Source organism: Bombus vancouverensis, chromosome 16 (assembly GCF_051014615.1).
Source record: "Bombus vancouverensis nearcticus chromosome 16, iyBomVanc1_principal, whole genome shotgun sequence".
Classification (NCBI taxonomy): domain Eukaryota; kingdom Metazoa; phylum Arthropoda; class Insecta; order Hymenoptera; family Apidae; genus Bombus; species Bombus vancouverensis.
The window spans coordinates 9,118,511-9,142,696 of record NC_134926.1 but is presented as its reverse complement, the minus strand read 5'-3'; the positions used below and the strand labels follow the sequence as shown (position 1 = coordinate 9,142,696).

Here is a 24,186-nt window from a genome sequence, read left to right as displayed (position 1 = left end):
TGCCGTGTTCCCATAGACGTAGACACTAAACTTATTTTAGTGACAGTTTTTCAACGGATCCATCAATTCACTTTCCCTTTATTTATATTTAATTTACATGAATAGGTCGTCGATTTTTTATCTATAATTTTTCGCTTTGAATTACACAAGTTTGTTCATTATTATACGATAAAATTAAATTATGTACAAAAGTTATTTGTATCATTGTAAATTTCTTGTAACATTTTCCACCAATCAAATTTACCTCTATTTGAAAAAATATTATCACAGAAATCTAGTTTATAATAATCGACGAAGAAGATAAAGATAAAGAGGTATCTTCATAACGCATACACGTAAACAGATGCAACAGTGCAACAAAAAGTTCATATTATTGTAGCTTACACTAACATAATTTCTTATATAAGGTACGTGCAAGTTCGAGTTTCTATTGGAGAAGCATGGAGAAGTTGTGGGAAGGTCTACGCCAATGGATGAGTTCGTTCCTGTGTGTTCTCGGTATATACACTATGGACGATTTGGTGTTGCACGACGTACTACGTTCGCGTACCCTGGAAGAGAATTCCCCTGAGACGAGACACGGGGAAGAGGGTCGCGCACCAGGACTGCTCTCATCGTGGCCCTTTCGTGAGAACAAGTGCGAAACAAGTGTCGCACAGGTTCCTACCACCTATCTAAGGTCGGTCCCGTGTCATGTTTAGTCATGTAATTTCTCTATCTGCAGATAAATCATATTTCATGCTCTCTAGTCCCTTGGCCTTTATGTATACGATATTTGATGTTTCTACTGCCTTATGTAAATGGTTAAGAGATGTAAAAGCATGGTAATTCCATAGGAATATTATCGTGAATTTCGTTTATCAACGGTTATTGTCTAATAATCGTTTAATAGGTCTAAGCACAATGAAAGATTATTTGTGTTTTATCCTGCTTAAAATAGTAATTTTATTTACAGCCCATTTTTTAAGAATTTTATTTTTCAGGTCCAAAATCTATGTTTTACAGTTCTCTTATGTTTTTGAAATAACTATTTGTATTTGGATTTTATTTGTAGTTCATTTGAGAAATTGTAACTTTTCAATTTCTATGATTTTTCAAATAATTATTCCATTTCAGTTTCATTTACAGCCACATATTTTTAAACTGATTCTTTCTCAAAATTTATTTACAGCTACATTCAGAAATATTTCACAATAGATCTACAAAACTAAACGTACAAAATCTGTTTCAAGCAGCCCTATCTTCATTGTAGCCACCAAAAACCTGTAATTAAGAAACGACTCAAGCTCAGCCTACTCACCCCTCACCAAGGTAATCCATCATGCTCAATTCATGTAAAGACTAACGATGCCTAACATCAGCACTATCATCCAGGAAGCGAGGCACTCATTGTACCAAGGCAGCCGCAGAAGGAGCCAGGCGTAAACATACGTAGGATGGCTGAAGAGAAGCGTGGCTCTGGTGTCCAGCGGAAACGGCCTGCTCCGGAATCGATCGTAAAATCGAGACCAGGGGAGAGGGCTGGCATCATCGAATGATAGCGTTCATTCGGGCTGATGGCTGTTAGGGAGAGGTCGCCCGACGAACCGGGGGTGGCACACCGACGGGGATGAACACAGAGATTCGGAGGGCGGCGACTGTTCTCTCATCCAGCCGAGGGGTGGCACCATGGATCGACGAATCAGCGCCCAGAGAACGTCAGACAGTGACCAAACCCGTTTCTCCGTAACCGACCGGCGGCCACACCCCCAGCGTGCACCCTCTCCGTCCGTTATTGAATTAAGCTTATCATTTGATTTTGAGGAGACCCACCAGTCGGTCGTCTCGGGCTCTCTTAAGCGGGCCGAAAAACTTCTTTCTATCCGCGGCTATAATCGCAATAATTTGATATCGCTGATCCGATTACGCGTCATAAGCTGCTATCGAGCAACCGGCTGCCGCCCGCGTCCCTTAGCTCTTGTCCGCGATCAGAGAGAATTACGTGACGCTGCCACCGTTACTTGTACACCCTGGCCTGCTGATTAACCGAGATTTCCACGACGGAAGAAACACGCCGCTGCTAGGGCCAAAAGCAACGCCGCGGCCAAGGCCCGGCTGGGGCCCTCAGTTTCTTTTCTCGCGACACTCTCATCTTCTTTTTAATCCTGTCTACGCTCAGATCCCTTGAATCTGCATGCTGCAGTGAATGGAAGACCCAGCTGATCCTATTTAAAGTCGTGGAACTATCAGGATCAAGCCAGCCAACGACCCGGTGCTACTCAGATCAGCCAGGATCTACCAACAACCAGAAGGATTCAGTTTTATGGGATTCTGATTGAGTGAAGAATCAAGATGAGGAAGAGATAAGAGAATTCGATGAACTGTCCAGGTGTTCCGCGCTCAGTGCCCTCGTCTATTCGCCTCTGACAAAGTCAGACACGCCTGTGACGAAGGAACTCTGCACTTTTGTCTTGGAATTTCGGTGCTTCGAGTGAACCATGGATTATTCGTACTTGAACCAGGCGGCTGCCGCTGCGGCCGCCGGTTTCGAGGCTTCTAGCTGTGCTCTGGCTGCCAGTGAAATGCAATGTGGATACGGGGACTTGAGTTCTTGCTCACAGATGAGCCAAGCTGCTTATCGTTACACAGCTGCGAGGGCTGCTGGTTATCCAGGCAACGCGGGAACTACGAGTACAGGAAGCACCACGCCGCTGGGGGCCCATCACACCACCCACTCTCATGCCCACGCGCACCACGGGGCCCATGCAACCCCCTGCTCGGTAATGGCCGCCAGATCTCAAGAGGTCCACAGACACGCCGCCTCGATCTTCCCGTCGGCCATTAATCTACAGAGTGAGTGCTTTTATCTGTTCTTTTGGGAAGAGGGGAATAGATTGTGTTGAGCTTTCTCTGGACGAGAAATGTGCTTTTCTATTTTACTTTTGTCCTACATTATATTTTATGATTCTATGATGATTTTATTTTGTATTATATTTTATAATTTTATAATCATTTTAATTTAATTCTTGTTTTAATATGTCAGAGATTGTTTAGGATTTTGGTAGCTTTTAGTTTAACATAATTTAGTTAGTACTTGAAGGGATTGTATCGTAGAGTATTCCTAAGATCGTTTAAGCGACAGGGAATATTTGTTTGTAAATTTCTTCAAAAAGAAGAATTTGGTTTGACAGTGGCCACTCTCTTCTGTTATTCTATAATAATTCTATTCCATAAGTCTTTCATATTCCTCCATCAATATCCTTTAATTCTGTAACCCAGCTTGTGTTATCCACTAAAAAAATTAACCAAATTCATAAGTAATTTCCTTTTTCCATAGATGGGTACAATTTCTCTTTCACTAAAATTTAATTTATCTAAAAGATATCATAATAAGACTTCACAGTGAGTTTATGTACTTCGCTTCTATCCGGTCTCTTTAGTAGGAAGATAAAAAGTTAACATCGCTGTTTATTCAGAGATTTAAAACCCTCGTCGCTATCTTTATAAATAGTATCTTCTTGTTTATCTCTATTATTTACACAATTTCCAATAAATATATTTTAGGACATAACCATGAAACACTAGATCCGGAAAATTCCAAAGCAATTCCAAAGCACCAAAGTCCGTATTAATTGTAAATAAATGCTGCAGAGAGAATTTAATGAAATTCTCTCTTCGATCCAGCAAACTGCCGTTCCTCGAGGACAAGCGAACAAATCAAACACGCTACGTCGTTAAAACGATAGAATTTACAAAGGAACAATCAATTAGAGGTGCAGGAAGGCAGCTCTGAAAGGCGCAGGCGGGGCGAAGAAGACGGTCTTTCCCGCAGAAAAAAAGAAGAGGGTGGTCCTTCTTTTCTCAAGGGAAAGTTGCCATGGCATGGTCTCCATGCTCGAACCTACCACTGTGGTATTTCCTCTGGAAACGACGACAAGATGGCACTGAAAATCAATGGATGTGTCTCGTCCCCTCTTTCCCTCTCTTTCGTATTCTTGCTTCTCTTTCTTCGTCTCTCCCTCATTTACCGGTTCGTTCATCTGGTACCAGCTCTGCACTGTCTCATCCCACGTTTCCTTCACCCCTGGCTCACTCTTTCTCGCCCTCTCCCTCTTCAGTCACTCATTGCTATGGTTACGTTGCTCGCTATCCCAGCCATCCTCACCTATATTCTATAATCTATAAGCTACCTCGTGCTCACAGACACAGAGCTCTTCGTGCAAACGTTGCACCTTGGACCAAGTAATTCGACCACACTGATTTTCTTCATATTTTATCAGCCTCGCCAATGTGTGGCTGATTTAGAGGAACCCTGGAAGTTCCGTCTCTGACTACTGATTAAGAGAAAGTTGGGATAAGTTGATTTAGAGAGTTGGTGCAGTAGGTGAAAGTTTTATGCTAATGTAAGTTCGTCTTAGCAAGGTTTATGTCGGATTGATCAATTCATTTCCTACATTTTACGTACCATGGATTTGGTTCTGAGATTTTGGAAACTTTTTAAAGAGGTTCATCAGGTTTTGGTTAACATTTTGTGGATTTTGTGATGCATGGGTTTAGTCGTAGAAACATAGAACAAAAGGTAGTTGGAAAAGTGTACCAAGAAATAACTCTGAAAATTGAAGATTAGGTAATTGTTCTGTTTGCAGTTAGAATTATGAATCGTGGATTTGGTTAAAGATTCTAGAAATACATGTACAAAAGGTACATAGCTAAATTGCAAATTGTCCAATAACCGTAGCGTTTGCGATTAGAATCGAAGAATATTAAATTGAATTCTTGCTCTGAACAATTTCGTAACACCGTTTTAATAAAATACAAATCATTTTCACTAATTCAAATATCTTTCTTTTCTTATTTTCAGGTGGATTAGGATATAAGGCTTACTCAGGACACGATGGTTTAGCAGAGAAGAGAAAACAACGTCGGATACGAACGACGTTCACATCGGCTCAGCTTAAAGAATTGGAGCGTGCCTTCCAGGAGACCCACTATCCGGATATCTACACTAGAGAAGAAATTGCCATGAAGATCGACCTGACGGAAGCTAGAGTCCAAGTAAGTGGTGTTTTAACTCAAAGAAAGAAGATAGTGAAACCTACAATGAACTGATCAGCTTCATTTTCTGTAAACTCAAATATGTTATAAATTCTATCTTTTAATATCCAAGAAACAGGTGATTTATTTCTACAAATTCATTCATTATAAAATTAGCACGAATAATAGTAAATTTATAGATGCCTTTACGAAATTAATATTTCTAACATCATTATTTTATTATATTTCACAATTTATAACGTTGATCAGTGTAGCTTCTGAATGACTCAATGTTGTACAATTCACTATCATTTTCTTTTACTCTCATGTGTATAATAGTCATAGCTCTAATTGCTGTTTGAATTTGTGTGCTTTTTTATGATTGCAAATTGCGTTTTGAAATACAATTATAATTGAACACAACGAAACTCAACTAGTTAATAATGGTAAAATTATACTATCCTCGTGAAAAGTATATCTCAGAATTATTGTATTTATATAAAGAATGTATTGCAAGTCACTTAACTTAGTGACTGTCATGATAGCCAATAGGATTATAAAAATCTTATATACTATATGATTATCCTAAAGAAATCCTCAAGAAAGATTTTCTCGTATAACTTTTAAAACTTAAATGGAGAATTCAATTAACCCAGCGACTGTCGCAATAATAAAATTGATACTATTCTTTGAAACAAGTGTAAAAACTCTAACGAATTTGACGATTTTCCTCAAAAGAGCGTTCCAGTCTGATTGCAAAGATCCCAATCAAGAAAAGCTGGAAGAAATAAGCTGGACAATAGATTATTCTTTCGTTGACTTTTACTCGGAGGTCCTCCCTCTGGCATCACCTAAAATGAAGCGCCGGAAACGGAGGGACAAGGGCGATGGTGGAACCCGGACGCTATGTAATTGCATTACAAGCCCCATTTTCGTTTTCACGGTTACCTGCAAGTTGCTGCTTGATGGATTATACCTTCTAATACATGTGACGGATTAACTTGGACTTCTTACACACTGAAGATTCTGCAGGGAGATCCTCGTGTCTTCCCATGACGCACAATCGAACACGCGTTATTTATGATCAAATTAATGTGTTTTGCATTTTGGCGGCTCTCACCAGCTCTTGTGGATAGACCAGTTCTCTCTTAATCTCAAATGCGTCGATATCCATTCTCTTCGCTTTTCTTACGTTTTCCTTTTTGGCTCTTTAATCATAAATTTTAGCGGTGCTCGCCTTCTTTGTAGTTCTGTATTATTTAGATAGAGCGACCCATATGAGGCATTAAGATCGAAAGAGCTAAGCCACATTTTTTCTGCGAATGTAGGTTTATAGATTGAGCGAGGATTTTTATGTAAACTGATACTTTTATGAACGCATCTGAAGAAATGGAAATTTGTACTGTTCTATTTAAAATTATAACGGATACTCTGCCTCGAATATTTTATGATAAATTTGTATTCTCTTCGTTTTTGGCTTTTAATTGCCATAAAAGAAGAGTATGATCGCACGTTCATCTACAAGAAGGGAAACTGATTGAAGAGTAACGTAAATTACAATGATCTGTCGTTGTCGAATATCTTGATAATTAATTGCTCAGCAATAGATCAACATTAAATAATCAAATAATAAGATTTATTTTCAATTATTTCAATTATTATCCGATACGTGATGTGCTCACGAATAGAATTTCCTCGTGTGATATAGGAAACATTGAAATATGAGATATTCATAATCTTGAAAGAATTCATTGATGGTGTTTTGCATTTGTACACTAAATTGTACAACTGCTGTTTCTTAAATCTATATACTAGACAATAGAATTTATATAAAAAAAATGTCAACATATTAATAGTATTCCATGTTTCTTATTAATATTCATTGGCATTCATGTGAGTTATATTACGTCTAATTACATTTTTCTGTGTTATATACATTCTATGCATTTTTGAATTCTGTGCCTGAATTCTTAAATTTCTCATAAATGTATTCATTTTTCCCAAATCGGGTCCAAACAACATCCATTGCACTGACTGTTCCGTACTCGTGTCTATTTCAGGCTGCGAATTGCTCAGCTTATCGAGTATTGGTGTTAGCAATGATTGGTGATGAATTTGGAAATTGGATAAAATTCATACACTCTTATCACAAATCTACCAAAGTGTCAGGAAAGTTACGAAGCAGAGTTATTAGAACATTTAATAGGTGAAACAAATTCCAGCTCGGCTTCTGTTCCTCTAATTGACCTGGTAGTAACTTGAATTTGATCCTCCATTCTACCTAACAAAATTCGCACTTTCAATAAAATTTGATGCGAGATGAATGAATTCTATCTGAATGACTATTCACACCTATATCTTTTTACATCACAAATAACTGTATTTCTCGTATTATCCCATTTAATCAGCCCTTCTGACATCAATCAATCTCACCCTCATAATTTTTAATCTTCAGCGTCTCCCTGAAGGAAAAGAGGATTATTTCAGTAATTTTCATCCTGGGGATTGATGAATCCAAAGTGTATGACTCTTTCGTCTATCTTCTTACTTTCTATTTCTCAATTGAACTTCATGAATATAAGGATACCTTTGACGATGTCTCTACATTTTAGGCAGATGTCTGGTCTCGTTCCAAGAATAGATGGCTTTCGATAGACAAGGATTGTGTGAAGAACCAACGTCTCCCTTAATCTTGATCCTTCTATAATAATAATAATCGTGCTTGCCAATCACAGAGGCTGCACGTTAGCGACCTGAGAAAATGGTAGTCACAGTGTGCTATAGTACGCCGAACTCTTGCGTCGGATTAAATTTATCACATCGTCCAAGTGACGGGAATTGCTCGTGCGACGATCATCGTCGTCACGCCAATGTGAATGGAACTGCGATATAGCTTGTTAAACAGAATTATTATAATTGAACGTTGGTATAATCATAGTGAAGAAGATAATTTACAGGAGCAGGTGAAAATTTCCGGATAAATAGATTTTTTTGATTTCTGTTAGAACAGTGAAACTTTGGGATTTTTGTTGCCGAGCTCTTCGTTATTAGTTGTCTCTCGTTATGGACAAATTTCTGTGAATCGTTCTATGAATAAGAAGGATTTATAGCAATGGAAAATTATATCAAATCAATTGCAAAAGAAGAGCGTAATAGGAGATAAAAGGAACATTTCTTTACAAAAATAAATAATAATATGTAATAAACATATAGTAGATTTCATTTTATTGACACTAGAACTACTGATAACTGAAGCGTAAAGCTTGTAAAAAATTACAGTCATTTTCATCACTTGATCAATATCAATGCTATTGATGTGCTATTGCTTCAATATCAATAATAGAGTTTTGTATGTACATTACACCTATCCGTGGGATTACAGAAAAATTTGAAGAAAAGACATCGTTCGCTGTAAAATACAGTAGCAAAGCATGGTTGCTGTTTCAAATATAAAAAACGTGTATACGTTTATCAATTAATTTAATAGAAAATTAATTCACTGATAAATAACTACTACAAACAATAAATATATATATAAATATAGAATATGTATAAGCATTAAATCCAACGTTTTCAAAGTTGCACTATCAAGGAATCATTTATTGATTTAATAAATGTTCCTCTTATTGTCCTCTGTTCTGTATTTGATTGATGTGTAATTCTGAAAGCCACGATGTACCGTGGCTAGTGTAATATTTTAAGAGCGAAAATTGCAGTTGCGCCAACAAGTTTAATGTCATAAAATCTGTATTTTGCCTAATTGCGAAACAGGCTGTTCACTTTTGACACTTATTGCCAGCCGGTAAATTCAGTTAGCTAGGAACTTTATTGCTGCTAGCACTAATCACCGATGTCCCAGAAACATATTCTGAAAACATGTTCAGAAATTACATTATCAGGGAAAATGTAATCTCGTCGATGGCAACGGTGCAAAAATATATTGGAAACAAACGAGCTTAGGTGTTTCGGATTACGATATCATCCGCGACAGTTGTTTGTGACGTAAATGTCATGAGTCCTCTAACTATAGTATTAATAATTGATCCTCTAACGATAGTATTAATAACTAAAAACACGAATTATTCTATTATTAATAAGCAGCTTAGAATATGTTCAGCTATCCATTATGAAAGTAGAATTCCCAATTTGATAATCCTATAATTTCTATTCTATTAGTTCGTTGATAACAATAACGAAAAATTAATTATTCTATTATTAACAATGAAGGCAGTGTAATCTATTTATCGTGGAAATAGAATTTCTAATTCTGTCATTGTACTATTTTTCAATCGTAATGGAATCAAGGCAATGAATTTTTCCATTAATCAAATTTCTAATTTTGTTTTAACTTTTTCTAATTTCCATACTTTTATATATAATTTCATCGCTTGATGAAATTACGTTATTGAAGAATAATAAATTATTTTCGCATTCCTATTAATTACATAGAGAATTTGAGAAATCAATGGCACAAGGAATTAGAATTGTTTAGCTGTAACCGAACGTTCTGCTTAGCTCATCTGGAAACCGTAAACGTGAACGTACTACGCACGCATGATAATTAAGCACGAAGTTACTATCAATTTTCTATTAGTTTGCGGCATCACGGGCCGACCGCCATTTCTAGAGAGGTTTTCCCTGACGTAGGGTAGTCGCTTCGAATCTTCCCTAATTCCTTAGCCTAAGGTCCACCCTTAAGACATCTGGAAACTTTATCGATTTACATCACAGATTCTCGTTTATTTTATTGTAAGATACTTTACCAATATTCACCTGCAATTACGTACGATCGTCAAATTAACTTTGAGACATTTTCTTCGTTCTTTGTAGATCGTTTGAGCAACTTGGTATTTTGTACTCTTTGCAACGTCCATCGTTTGATTAATTGTGAATTAACAGTGTCGCACGACGCGAGAAAAAAAAGACAAGAAAATTATATTGTATTGTATTGTATGAAACTGAAACTGGACTCTGAAAGAAGCGAAAGGAGAGGATGAACAGAGGGATAACCGTGAAACAACGCACAATGGATTTCATTAAAATTTAAAAGAAGGAGAAACATGATGAAGAAGAGGAAAAGATGAAAAATGAATAGAGCTAAAAACAAAGAGAAGAAAAGGATCTGCAGTTCTCTTAAAAACAAGTTACCTTAAAATGGAACGGAAAACAAGATCTCCAAGTAACAGATTAAAAATTCAATCACTTTATGATTGGCTCCGTTCGTCCAAGGACCAGGGCACCTCCATCGTTCCCCATAAATCAACATCTTGGCCGAGGAGCTGATCCGCTCAATTCGCCAGCATTATGTATGCTCGCAGGTTGTCTGGAACGTTAATGGAGTTGTAATTCATACGGAATGACATGTGACTCAGAACAGTGAAACGTGTCGCCACGCGACATTCTGCCACCCCTGTCCATGGTGTCATCAATGGGATGTAGCACAGAATAGAAGCTACCAGAGGGTGAACAGGCTGGTGTTGCTCTGCTGGACCAACAACCGTTGCTCTTACCAGCTCCTGAGGGTCTACATTCAATTGAACAAAGTGGAACGATCTAGCCAGCTCGATTAATTCCATGGTGAAATCATTTTCTATCGCTTGAAACTTGTATGGTTTGGCGGAACATGGAGATCGGTTGGTCTTCTTGAAGTTGAAGCAATTGTGACATCTGTAACAGAAGTTGCAAGCTTAGATCTTTCGTTCAGAATGCTACATCAATTTATTGATTGAAATCAGAAAAGAATTGTAGAGTTTGCGTTAACAACTTTGAATTCTCTGCTTCGAATACTATATTCGCTTGTTCATGCGTGAATTTAGAGAAGAAAATTTTGTAAAATTTATGTAATATAATATTATGGAAGATATTTGATATATTTGATATAGATAAGATATGGAAGATATGGAACGTCGCTCCTAAAACTATAAGAACTATTATGGTAGACTGTTACCTTGGATTTTATGTCCTAGGTATTACAATAGTTATTTGTGATATGAGATCAGAAGATATTACAAAGGAGAATTGTCGTGTTGGGAAACTATGGAAATTGCATTAAGATGATAAGATATTAATAAAGTAATATTAAGATAATACATAATGGATATCTGAAAGCAGTACATTTTTACACTATGGAACACTATGGAGGCATTTAGAGGAAATCTCCCTTCTAAATATATTTCTGGCATGTTATCATCAGGTTTATATATTCCAATAAAATCCAAATTTTGATGAAATTTTACTTCCACGAAATAACAAGCTTCCAGGCGTTATCAAAAACTGTGGCAGAGATATAACAAAGGAACACAAAGGGAACTAGAGGAGAATCGAGTAATTTAGAGATAGACAGCCTTGGGAGAGTCCTGGAAAATCAACATGAATTTCTTTTCCCCGGTGGGACACAGTCGAGCACCGTCACGGGAAGTTGGAGGGTGATCGGGGAGCAGTCTCTGACGAAGGGTCTTCGCCGGTAAGAAGAGGCAGTGTACTCAAAAAAGAGGAGAAAAACACACTTGGAAAAAGTCGAAGCAGAGAAGAAATACAAAGATGTATTCCACTAAAACGCAGACATAGAAGAAAAATAAAGGCGTCCTCCCCTGGGAGCAATAAATATCCTCATCTCCCATCTATATTAATTAGACGTTAGTATTTTGTGTCATAACTAACTACAGTATAAAATGATAGAATATACAAAATAGAATGAGAAGATAATTTGTGAATGAAATATTCATGACTAAAATGAGAAAAGATATACATAGCGTAACAATCAATGGTATTAATAATTCTACTGTTAACAATTCTCTTCTGATAATAGAGAAAACACAGCCAATGATTCTGTCTATGATATATAGGAAAAAGGTCCACTGATGGTATTCCAAAGCAACAGAAAATAGCAGAATACAGTTTGCATCCAAAAGGAGAAAGCCAGGAGGAGAAGCAGAAAAACATATCCGGCGTAGAAGAATGAATGATAAATGAACAGGGAAGATGTAGAAAGATCAAAAAGCAACGACGAGATAGGCAATAACGCTTCCAACGAAAGGATCCTCGTTGGGGAAGAGGCAAGGAAAGAGGAGAGAAGGGGGATCGCTGGCGTCGAGGGATGAAATGGGGAAAACATTGGAGCTGGCTCGACTCTGGTAGGCCGAGGGTGGCTGATACACAAGGGGCCCATGGCCGGAGTGTGCCCTGGTAATTGCGAGCTCTATGTAGATCCACTTACGGTGATTAAAAACTGTCCTGCTGGGTATCATCTACGGAGAACGACGTCGACTGTTGCAAACACACCGGTGCACGACGGTATTCGCCGTTTTCCACGGAACTCCTTCGACGCTGGCCTGCGCGTTATCGCGCTGATAGTTCAGATTAAGCTGGGTAATTGGTGTTAAGAATGGTCTGAGTGCGGAATACAGGGACTGGTATTTAGTTGCCAGTTGGAGAACCGTCAAGGAGGTAGTAGAGGAATTTAGTTAATGCGAATATATGTGGGTAGCATGGGATCTTTTATTTTTGTTCGAATTACAGAGTGAAGTTTTCTTCCTTATTTCTTGCTGCGAGGACAGGTCAGAGTATTTGGAAGAAGAATTAATTGGTCGAGAGGTATTCTGAGGAAGTTTTCTTGAGTTAGAGTGAGGATTTTTGGTATAACGCTCCCATAGCAGCTATTTGCAATTAGAAATTGGTAAGTGTTATTATTTCTTCTGTGTTAGATGTCAGAATATTTGAGAAACGAATAAGGTGGTAAGGACATCAAAAAAGAGATTCTAATTAAAAAAAAAAACTAGTAAAGAGCATCAAGAGAGATTGTAATAATTTAAAAGGAAACGTGCAAGGGTATCAAGAAACAATCAAGAAGAAGACTCCAGCAGTGAAAAAAGCAGTTTGGGGAGAACAAGAAACGAATTCTACTCCGTGTAAAAGAGAACTTGAAAGTCAAAAGGAAAGATAAAAGAGAATTGCTGGGATGAAAAATAGCAGTGCAAGATACTGGAAAGAAATTCCAACGATAAGAAAGTACAGGAACTTTAAGAAGACGCTTGTAATAATAGGAAAGAACCAGGACGCACAAGCTTTAACAAAAAAAGAACTTACAAAGACAATAGAAGGAAAACTCGATAATTGAATGAAACGATAATAAAAAAGAAAATTCCAATAATAAAAAATCTCACAGAGACAGTAGGAATTGAAGAACAATTACAGCCGAGATACGATCCTGACCAAGATTTCTGGGATTCTACTGTTCTCATACGTGAATCAACTATTAATTGCATTACTTAATCGATCTTACAGTACTCCTCATATCTAAGTTACTATGACTAGAGTCGAAAATACTGTTTCGCTTGACTTAAGTAGTGAAACACAGCAGTGACAGCGAACCGTGACGGTTGTGGTCAGACACGAAAGTGGATACACAGTTAATGAGATCTGTCTATAGCGATTTATTCATCAAGCCGGATGGCATCGGCCTGTCCGATGCATCTCTTAATCAAGATTTTGTCTCTGCAGAGCCATGCGTTTCCGTCCCGAACTTATTTGGTTAATTGAAGAAGGTAATTTCTGACGGCTGAGAGTGTAGCAATCACCATCAACTGCAATTCTATTATCGAACGTCTGATTTAGTACCCTTAACGAATCCTTAACCGCTCCGGCTTTATTACTTAATCTTTAGACGAGCAAAATTGGAATTAGTTTTATATTAATAAATTAATAAAGGAAGATCAATAAAGGAGTCACGGTAAGAGAAATTGTTTCCTATTCAAGCATAGATAAATATCGTTATTGTATGAATATTTGTAGATCAATTATATTAATCTATTTTGTAAGGTCTATTATCGAGAATGATATTTCCAAAATTTGAGATTCTAGTTTGAGGTTCTGAATACAATTTTGCTCTGCCACAATTCTATTCGTCGTTTGTTTAAGAAGAATAAAGACAAAGTCAGTGATCCTAGAGTCCAATGATCTCTCAAAGCTTAGAACTAAAATTGAACGTTCAGTTATTAAATAAACTTTCAAGTTGATTGGATATTACATTTCGCTACTTTGTAACACGCCAGGTAAAATTTTGCTTCGTCTCGCGGTAATTCTATTTGCCAATTTCATTTAGCAAGATTAACAAAGAATGTCTAATGATCTTTCGAAGCTTGAAATTAAAAAGTTGCATGTCCTAATTTTTTATTGATCATCGATTAAATATAGAAATTCCGCTACTTTCGCAATTTCTAGATGAAATATTGCTTCTCTGCATAACAAATCTATCTCTCCATCTGTGAATAAAAAAAAAAAAAGAAGATAAGAATAAGAAACAGCAGATAGTAATCTGCTTCCAAAGCTTAGGTTTAAACGATCGTATGTTCGAATTACTTCGTTTGTATTATTCAATGGAACGTGAAAATTGCGCGTTTTCTGATTTATCGTCAAAGCGGAAGTGATCAGGCGTAACAGTGACTTCTCCTGACTTCCTGCCGTCGTGATATTGATAGCACCGCTTCGGATATATCCTTATAACTCGCTTAATGTGACGCATCGAGAGAATCTTGGACGTGCCGTGAATCTTTCACGAGCTTCAGCATCCTCCGGTATGAAAAGCGAATCCTTTGGTCTGATCGGGCGTCACATCTTTCACTTTCAACGTCCGCGTGACGAGATCTTAAAAATTCATCGAACGACGGTCAAAATTGAAATTAACGTGAAAATCAAATAAGCAAAAATTACGTTATAGACGGATGGGAAGTGGTGAATTTGAAATCTGAGAGACGCGTTTCCGATCGTTGCGCATGATCCCTTCTCGTCGCTTTCCTACGTAAACGAACTTAGTTCCAGGCAGCTTGTTCTTTTTTCTAATCTTGTTATCGTACTTTTCTAACTTTCACTTCGCTTCTTGTACAAATTCTTAACAGTGTCGAGCAAGTTCTTTAAAATTCGAAAGATTTCCAAACTCCTATTGTTCCCGCCGGAACCTTACCATCCGTCGGCAATTTCTCGCGTTCCAGCATTTTAATATTTATTTTGAGGTTATTCCGTCTGCTAATTCGATTATTTCCATATTCCTGAGATTTTCTTTTCCTGAAGTTGTATTTATAATTACGTTGGTTTATAGGTTTTAGGTTTGTGAAGCTTTATGCTTTTTAATTATTTCATAGTAATTTGAATCTTCTCAAAACAGGTGAAAAGATTCTGGGATATTAATCAGTGTCTCTACTTACATTTTTGTTATGCCACGTTTTTACAAGACTAAAAGAAAGAATCATAGACCAGATAACAATACGTAGATGGTATAAAGTGATGTCAAATTTTTGATCTGTCGTATATCTGTTTCAATGGTTCGATCAAATATTCTTTACTCGTCTCACGACATCCCACCACGTTGCCACGTCTTTCAATCCTGAAATATTCTTGTTTTCCGGTTAGGATCTCCATCGGTAAGTTGGGATCAGCCCCTCAGGGCGGCAACCGAGCAAAATCCTCTGCTAACCTATCCAGAAGCAGGAAATCACTACGACTCACAATCGTTAGGGTTAATCTAATGAACAAATACGCCGCAAACTTGTTTCTATCGACACAGAATCCCTAATGGTCCGTCCATAAGCTTCCACCCTCTCCCTACCAAACTGTTTACGCTTGCTTTCGAAATATCTGTCCTCCTTTCCACTTAAATTACAAAATCCAATCGTATTCATATTTCAGTTGAAAAGGACGTACTATTTGGAAGAAGAAGAAGATCGAATAGAGCATAGATTTAATGACTCTCTGTTTGTGACTGAGATAACCTCGAATACTTTGGATGTTCCAGTTGCTGCCAGAACTTCTAACTTCGTCATTTTCTAGGTCTTCGTTTAATCGGTGAATTTAATTGCATTTATTTTTATGGATAAAATCATTTTTCTTTTTGGTTACTGTTCTTTTCTTTTTTTTTTTTTTTTTAATCTATAAATTTGAATCAATTCATTCTCGTTCAATCGGTGAATTCAATTTCATTTATTTTTCTAGGTAAGATCATTTGTGGTTTGGTCGTCTTCTCTTGCTTGGAATCTATTTGGTTGAAGCAATCTTCGTAGTAGACTGGCTAAATTATAGTAAGGAATATCGCAGAGAAATAGTAATTTTCATTAGCGTTACGAGTCAAAGTTCTAATAACCGAGGAAAGTTGCCTCGACGGATCCGTCGCTACTCCTTATCCTATAGACATTACTTTCATTGCCATCGTCTATTTCTCCATTACTTTGTACAGCTTACAATCAACAACAACCTTACAACAATAATTTTTTAATTCGTCCATTTTAATGCTTTCGTCGATTCCATTTTTCCTTTAATTCTCTCTGAAATCTATCAAAATACCTGTTACAGGTTCTTCAAAATCCATAATTCAGGATTCAGAGGTTGAGAAATTAGTGATAGAAGTGTAGAGGGTTGATCATACGAAGAAGAAGAAAATTTCCGAGGAAATATTTTTCAATGGGATCGTCATCCTACGTTTTATTATAATCGCCAAGATGAGGAATGTCATAAATCCGAATGAAAATCCCCTGCCATTGTTATTCTCTCGCACTGTCGAACGTTTAAATTAAACTGAGGATCACTGGCAATTTTTAATAACCGTTTAATAAATGAACAGAATCTTTCAACCGCTTTAACCTTACCAGAACAGTAGCATGAAAAATGGCATTAATATTCGACGAGATTTCCAAGTTCTCGTTAGTTCTGAGGTATTTTTGGTTGGGAGAGACACGGATGGTTCAACGAATGTAACGTCGTTGCTGACTGTAGCCTGATGAAATTACGTCACCGTCGGGCAAAAACTATGTGACACACGCAGAAAGCCGCGGGTACGTGCCAGTGACAACACTAATAATTCGTATTTGGCCACCGACCAAACCCCGAAGAGACCGTAGAGCATGTGTGCCGTTGTTTGCCGAACGGACGACGACGACAGCGTGAATTAGGGAGACTACGTGCCGGCGTTAATGTTAAATAAATACGGTACGCCTAAATAAAATGCAACGAGCCGCACCGACAGATGTCCACCTCGTTTTGGATAAATATTTAAGCCTCGCTTTACGCGCCCCGTTGTCTCTGCTTCGCTGCTTTCCTCTGCTGTCAAACAGCCCTCGCTTGTCTTTGCAAATTTTTCTCTCAGCCGTTTCGGCTACCTTCATCCTTCTTCAAGTTCTCGCCGCAGACTTTTGCGACTGGCTGGCAGCTCCTCCGTTGAATTTCACGCAAAAGTCTCAAATATCTGTCTACATGCTCGATATTTGAAATCTTGCTACGTGGGAATTATAAAATCAAGAAGGATCAACGGTATAAACCTAAAGAAACCTGACCTCCGACTGGCTATCGACTGCCAGGAATTTGTAAAATCATCCTCTGGTTCATCGCTATAAAAATTCTAATAATCACAATATCAGAAATGAGAAGACAAAGGATGAATAACGTTAACCCCAAGAACCTCAAAATTTCCATTCTTTACGCAATCTGTTCCAAAAAAAAGGTACCTTGCAAAAAATTCCAAATGACAGTCTCCTTAATTCCAGAAGCCTGCAAAATCCAAGCCTAACGCTGCTGTGCGTCAAATAGGGATCATGAAATCATCATTCGGTTAATCGAACAGTGGAAGACACTACAACACGCTCCACGTTCTTCTCAAAGTTTACACGAATTTCTGGAACGGAGAAAGCGCGGCTGTTGAGCAGAAGCAGTAGCAGCCAACAGCAGCAGCAGCAGCAGCAGCTGATAAAATCCAATAGCAGTGTTTGCCGTCCGGAAAGGGCAATCACGTTCATCATGGTGTTCCGCGCCCCTGACTCTCTGAATCCACCCCTTTCCCCCTCTTTCCCGGCTTCTACCACTCAGCCTGCTCCTACAACGCAGCCGCACCTGGAAAATCTAGGGGTGGGATCCACGTGCGCTCATGCCGAGGAACGAACGAAAGGGGATACAGAGAGAGAGAGAGAGAGAGAGAGAGAGAGAAGATGAAGAGAGACGAACGATGGCGGGAAGAGGGAGGGCAGCTTTACTGGTCAGATAAACGGTAAAGCAAATAAATCCGCTACTTTAACATGCAGGTCACCGCCGCTTTCCGTTTATTTTATTCGTTAAATATTTCATTTGGCCAACTAGAGCCAATTACGAGCGTTGCCTGCGCCGACGTTTCGCTCTGACGAGCTGGACACGGACATGACGCGCTTTTACGCCATCCAATCCCCTCTTCCTCTTTGTCTCCGTGAATCCATAGACGTTTTTGGTCGGTTTTTCATCATCGTACATGGTCGCTGGAATTTTTTCAACTCGAAGTGGATATAGCAGCGTAGTAGGCAAATGTGTCGAGTTGCAGAGTTTTCGCTATTATACTGTAGATTTTCTGTAGTAAAAGAAAACAATGCGTGCAACGATGAAATGGAAATGATACGTTAATTAGATGGCGGATTTTGATTCGAAAATTCACTTTTGTAGAAAGTTATTTTATACGTGAGAATTGGAATATTCCGAAGTGAAATTCAGAATGATAATTTAAACGGACGAAGGAACACGATAATTGAAGAATAGTCAAGTACATACCTGATATGTAATTCAAGCAGTTAAAATACTTGGGAGACGAAACAAATTTTTACGTACATAGGTTCCCTTCCTTCACATTTCTTCGTAAAGATCTAATTACACGTAAGATTAAATTGAGTTGGATATTTACCCTTTGCACTCCCATGTGGAGTGTGATTCGACATCAGTTTTTATCTCAGGAGCTCCTTTGTCGTGTCCCATTCGACATTCTTTCCTGTCCAAATCAATAGATGTCGCGCGCACATTATCGACGCTCTTACCAAACTGGCTTATTTACCTAACTTATATCAGTCCGCTCAGAGTTTGAAAATTGTATACCTGTCGTCCTGTAAATATTTACAATGAGTGAAAGCAGCGAAATAAATAAGGACTTTGACAGTAGTGATAGTGATGACTATGCAAGAAATAGATCTTGAGTATATAGTCGCTAAGCCTTAGGAGCTGCTGGTAACGAAATTGAAATAAACTTCGGAGTGCAAAGGGTTAAACGTGTTGGTTTGTTTTCTAAAGAGACGAATGATAAAATCGTAATAATCAATTATATTAAAAACACTGTAAGTACAAATACAGAGATAGTGTATGTACGCTGATCGTAATCGTCGCTCGTTCAATGCTCGTAAGTCGATAACAATTTATTAGGTTAGCAACTAAGTGATTGCGGATTTTGTCATTAGGTGGTATTGCCAACCTAATAACTCTTCAACTTGCTACCTATTCGATTATTCGACTGGCTATTCGACTGTCCAAGAGACCACGTTCGTATATTTACATCGACAGGTGTTATTATAAAAAGTTCGAAGTTGTTCATACGTAACTCCGGTTGACGATTACCAGTAACGACAATAATATTTTGTCTACAGTTCGTTTGTCTTTAGACCTTGCAAAACAAAACAACGTTGGTATTCCAAGGCACAATAATATGAGTTTCTGCCGATTCAAATCTTCCATTGACTCGTGTGTCGCTACAAAACTAACCCTTTGCACTAGATGGCCTTCTCGGTCGGGCGTAGCAACAACTAGAGGTGATTTTGCGCATACGTGACGAGTGTCTTGTAGGTAATATAAAATGATTTTATAAAAAAATTAACTTAAAAAACATTATATTTTAATAATCTATATATATTTACATCTTCGAACATATCATTTTTTAATATCTTTTCTGTATTTTTTTTTTTTTACGATAATTTTAGAACATCTGCCAAGATGCATCCTTGGCTTGTCGGGACAAGTATTGAAATAATAAGTTGTTTTGTGTCTTTCTCCTGCTTCGTTTCGGTAAGAACACACCTTACAATCCTTTTTTGTTCTCGTTAAAATTACATGGAGCTTTACATTTAACCGAATTCCATCACAATTAGCAGTCGACGTCGAAGCTGGATCTCGCGGTTGTCGAATATCTCCTCTCAACTGGTCTACTAAAGTTCTTATAAATCGTGGTTAAGTAGACTTTCGTTCTTTTGCTTTTTTACAGAATATAAGAATTAATTAAACAAATTTCCAAATCCATTTTTTTAGAGTTTCTAAATTTACGAAACTGTAATACTTCTGCCACCATCATCGAATGTGAACTAGCGTCGGAGACGTTGCCAGAACCATAGTTCCGGATGAATTTCAGCAGAAATATTTCATCTGCAGCTTAAAGTGTAACACTTCACACTTCATAACAAACAATATAAAGAGCCAAGGAATCTATTTACGAACCAATACTGCGCTCTCATCAACTGGAGAGGTGGAAATTTAGCATAAACAGGGACTATCGCCTCTCATTCCCCTCTCTAGTGGCCACGCGGAACGCCGTGGTCGCGGAAAATAGCCTCTCGAATGCAAAGGGTTAATACCCTATAGCTATAAGGACTCTTGAAGGTCCACGTTTAATTCCTTTACGATTTAACCGAAAACATTTGTCTCTTCAAAATCAAGTACTCGCGTCAAACCATCCAACGTTCCCTCTCTCATACATCCGCCTCTCATCTAAACAAAATCATCAAAATCTGTGTCCTATAATTGCAGGTATGGTTCCAAAATCGGCGTGCGAAATTCCGGAAGCAGGAGAGGCTGGCCCAGCAGAAATCCACGTCCCAAAGCGGTATAGGAGTAGACAGCGGAGCTTCCAGTCCCGTAGGAGGCAACGTGAAAGCAGAAGGTCGTTCTCCAAGAAGTCCAGCGACGCCACCAGGCAACTCGAACAGCGTGATGTCTACGAACGAGGCGAAACCAATTCCGAATCCGAATCTCGTGAGCGTGAAACACAGCAGCGACACGGCTACGGAAGGAAACTCGCCCAACACGCGAGGAAGTAACAGCGGCGGAGGAACATGGGGCTCCTGTAGCCCCAGGCCCTTCTCTGCAGCGCTACCTCCGTATCTATTGGACCCGCTGCCTCTGAAAACCGCGAATCTCTACTAATCGTGGCGACGAAACCGCTCCATCTCGGCGAAATTATGTAAATATAGAAAATATCGCACGCCAGAGCGAAATACGGATGCTGTTCAGGCTCTTCCGTCGCAAGGTCGTTTTCATTGGTTCGTTGGACGCAGTCAAGCTTTCAAGCTTTCCTCGTCAAGGAAGCAATCGAAGGGAACAGGAACTTTTTGCTTTTGGATCCTTTCGGTGAGATTTATTTTCAGTTAATTCTAGTCTTCTGGAACTTTAAACGATCAAACAGTGAACTTGGAGGTCTAAATATTGAAATATTTGCAACTGTAGATACCTAAGAGTTTGAAATTTGAAGAAGCCAAGTATTTGAAAGACTAGATATTCGAGGATATTGTGGAGTTGCGAAATTCAGGTATTTAAAATTCTAGAAACTTCAGGGTTTGATATTTTAGCCGCCTAAATATCTGTAGCTCTGGAAAGCCAAACGTTTGAAATTTTCTAGCTACTTGAATACTTGGAACTTCAGATGTTTAATTGTAAATTTTGGTGCTCTAGATATCTACATTCTTTTTCTGGATTTCTCTAATGAGAATTGTTTTTAGCTACGTTTGATCGTTTACCTTTACAATTTTTTCATTATTTTTCATCGCTGTCTGTATTCGTTGCTTGTTGCTTTAATTTTTCATTAATTTGGGGAGTTTATTTAGATAAATTGGATTCTTTAATGTTTTTATTCTCTTTTTTTCGTGATTTACAGGAATCTTTGGTTTTTAGACATTTGATGAGATGCATTGCTAATTACATCTGCTTTTTATTTCTATTCACCTTTCGTTTTATAATTTCTTTCAGTGGTAACCGTGTGCATTTGTCGCCGATTGCTTTAATTTTCCGTAAATCTAGTCTCGTTTAGGCAAATATAACTTTTAATTCTCTTTTTACTGGCGTGTATAAAGTGAGATCATGAGAAACGACCTCGATGGAAGATATTTACGATGATTCGAAAAGATTCTCGCTGGAAAACCTAGTGATACCGATATCTAAGTACCGTCCTACATTCCTCGTTGATTAGTCAATGAATGGGTAGCATTTATGTGGATAAATCGCACGCAAAGATGTCTAAAAACAAAACCAATCCGGAGCAAGTTTGTGAAGAAAGAAGCCAGCAAAATTTTCCAAAGAATCTAAAAGAAATTTGAAATGTAACTTGAAGCTAGCAAGATAGAGAATTTCATTCGACTATCAAGATGAATGTTTTGACTTTAGACGTCTTAAAAGCAACGAGGAAAGACCGTGAACAAAGAAAAGATCTGAACAGCGTTCTCTCCACCACTTTTGTCAAAGTAAAAATAAGCGACACGTTATGGGGAATATCGATGTGGCCGGCACTTGTACAGTTGTTGCTATAAATATAGAAGATTAGTGTTTTACACCGTAAACTCATACTTACTGGTCCATCGAACAGGGAGCAAGGATTCTTTTCCCTTCATGGTGAACAAAGAGAAGAAGAAAACGCATGTTTAAGAAAAGAAAAAGAAAAAAAAAAAAAGAAATAAGAGCGAAAGCTAGATTGTAGCTCCACCGACGTGTGTATCATTGGCCATTCAATATACATCCACAAGAATTATACATTAGCGTAATAAGATTTATTAAGGTCCATTCGTAATAAGGTGTATGTTAGTCCATGTCCCTGACGATACGAGAACCTTTCTGAGTGAAAGCGATCGAGAGAAAGAGTGAGATAGAGCGAAAGGTAGGAGAGAAGAAGGAAAGGCAGCCAGTTCCCGAAATGGTCGAAGGAAAACTTATCGCTGTTCGTTTCGCGGGAATTAAATCCTTCGGTCGAAGAGAAACGACGCACGTCCCATGAAGCGCGTTTAATCTTTAAGTACCGCGATAGAGATCGTTAATCGATAGACTACGGATTTTTATGCGAAATTAAATTGCCTGATGTAGCTGGTACTTCGATAAGAGTACCACGATTTTCTTAGATCTTTTGAAAGTCTAAAAGGATAAAAGGAATTAGACACAGACGTGAATGTTTCAGGTTGCGCATAAAGAATTAATGGATAAAACGAATCTAAATTCTAATTACTTTGATAAAATCCAGGTCTCTCGGTCGAGTTTGTGAAGATAATAAATTCGCAGGAAAATCCGTAGCCTGGTAACCAACAGCCTGGTGATTTATCAAGCCGAGAGAAGAAAAGGTATTTATTTTACACGAACAACTAGCTAAACGTGATCCACCGATCTCTGTCCGATCTGTGTTCAGGCCTTGTGTCTATTTGCGGCTACTTAAAGATTAAATCATTGATGATTTCCAGCATCCCTAGGAAACGCAAATTCCTACGAGACCCTCGCAGTTGGAGGAACGTGTCGTTACTCTCTCGACGTTCAAACATATTTTTATATAGTAAATGCTTCGGATCTATCGTCTAGAAGAATTATCGGTAAGGATGCGCCGAGGCTTACTTGAAACGATGACTTTTCCTTCGACGAGGTCTTCGATCAGACACAATTGGAATGTCGAGAATGCCGTGGAAACGACGTTTCGCCGCTTCCCTTTCCACGAAAACACAAGCCAACCCTCTGGTTTGTTTTTATCTTTTTTTTTTTTTTGGTTCTCTTATTCTTTTTTTCTCGAAATATACATTTATTGAAAATAATCATATTTTGCATCTGTTCTTTTTCGCTCGTCATTTCTGTCGTTAACTACAATTGTTGCTGCTGATTGCGGTCCAGGTATTTGTCCTTTGTACTCTCTGTGTCATGCTCGTCACGCCTTTTCCCTCAGACAGCAGACCCTAACTGGAGAAAGTAGATGGAGTGGAAATTTGGCCCAACATTGGTCCCTAACGGAAGTGGACAGGATGCTGAGTCTGCTTTCGAAGAAAAAAGGAGAGCACCGAGCTTCGATCCCGCGAATTTTCGCCATACAAAAGTAATAAAAGCTTGCTCGTTTACATGTGGTTCGATTAATCGTGGTATCTCGGTCGTTCGTGCGCCACGTCGCCGAAGAGCATCGACGAAACGTGCGTGCAGTCTTCGTTACGATCGAATAATCGGTGTGTCGTCGTTTAGCGAACAAATTTCTTGGCTTTCTGTTTGATTTCTGGAGCAGCGTGTTTTTCGTCACTTCGTCGGAGTTAGTCGAGGAGTCAGGCGTCTATACATATACATATTCCTATACACACGAATAAACGAAGAGCCCAGTGCAGTATCGCTTGCCACGGTTCTGGTCGTTTATTC

General features: G+C 38.4%; 1 protein-coding gene and 1 long non-coding RNA gene across 6 annotated transcripts; both read left to right on the top strand.

Annotated features, from left to right (window-relative positions):
• The first annotated feature begins 470 nt into the window (after positions 1-470).
• Positions 471-1,659, top strand: LOC143303787 (uncharacterized). The gene is made up of 3 exons (XR_013060436.1): positions 471-679; positions 1,236-1,311; positions 1,375-1,659. It is a non-coding gene; the product is annotated as an uncharacterized LOC143303787 (long non-coding RNA).
• A 276-nt stretch (positions 1,660-1,935) lies between these two features.
• LOC117160207 (uncharacterized) lies at positions 1,936-24,070 on the top strand. Of its 5 annotated transcripts, none has more exons than XR_013060430.1 (5): positions 18,858-19,620; positions 19,755-19,839; positions 19,923-20,000; positions 20,080-20,427; positions 20,575-20,711. XR_013060430.1 is itself a non-coding variant. In XM_076625674.1 (3 exons), exons 1-3 carry the CDS (start codon positions 2,478-2,480, stop codon positions 20,968-20,970), a joined length of 945 nt encoding a protein of 314 aa, XP_076481789.1. In that variant the 5' UTR covers positions 1,936-2,477; the 3' UTR covers positions 20,971-24,070. The 5 variants fall into 5 exon arrangements, 1 of the variants encoding a protein (XP_076481789.1); XR_013060431.1 differs by having other exon boundaries at positions 18,865-19,620; positions 20,080-20,207; positions 20,575-20,701; XR_013060433.1 differs by lacking the exon at positions 20,080-20,427 and having other exon boundaries at positions 18,864-19,620; positions 19,923-19,997; positions 20,575-20,714.
• The last annotated feature ends 116 nt before the right edge of the window (positions 24,071-24,186 follow it).

Coding starts and splice junctions, on each gene's coding strand:
- LOC117160207 (XM_076625674.1), top strand. CDS start 2,478: ATGGATTATTCGTACTTGAACCAGGCGGCTGCCGCTGCGGCCGCCGGT. Junction 2,833..4,840: donor GTCGGCCATTAATCTACAGA/GTGAGTGCTTTT, acceptor TCTTATTTTCAG/GTGGATTAGGATATAAGGCT. Junction 5,035..20,574: donor TGACGGAAGCTAGAGTCCAA/GTAAGTGGTGTT, acceptor CTATAATTGCAG/GTATGGTTCCAAAATCGGCG.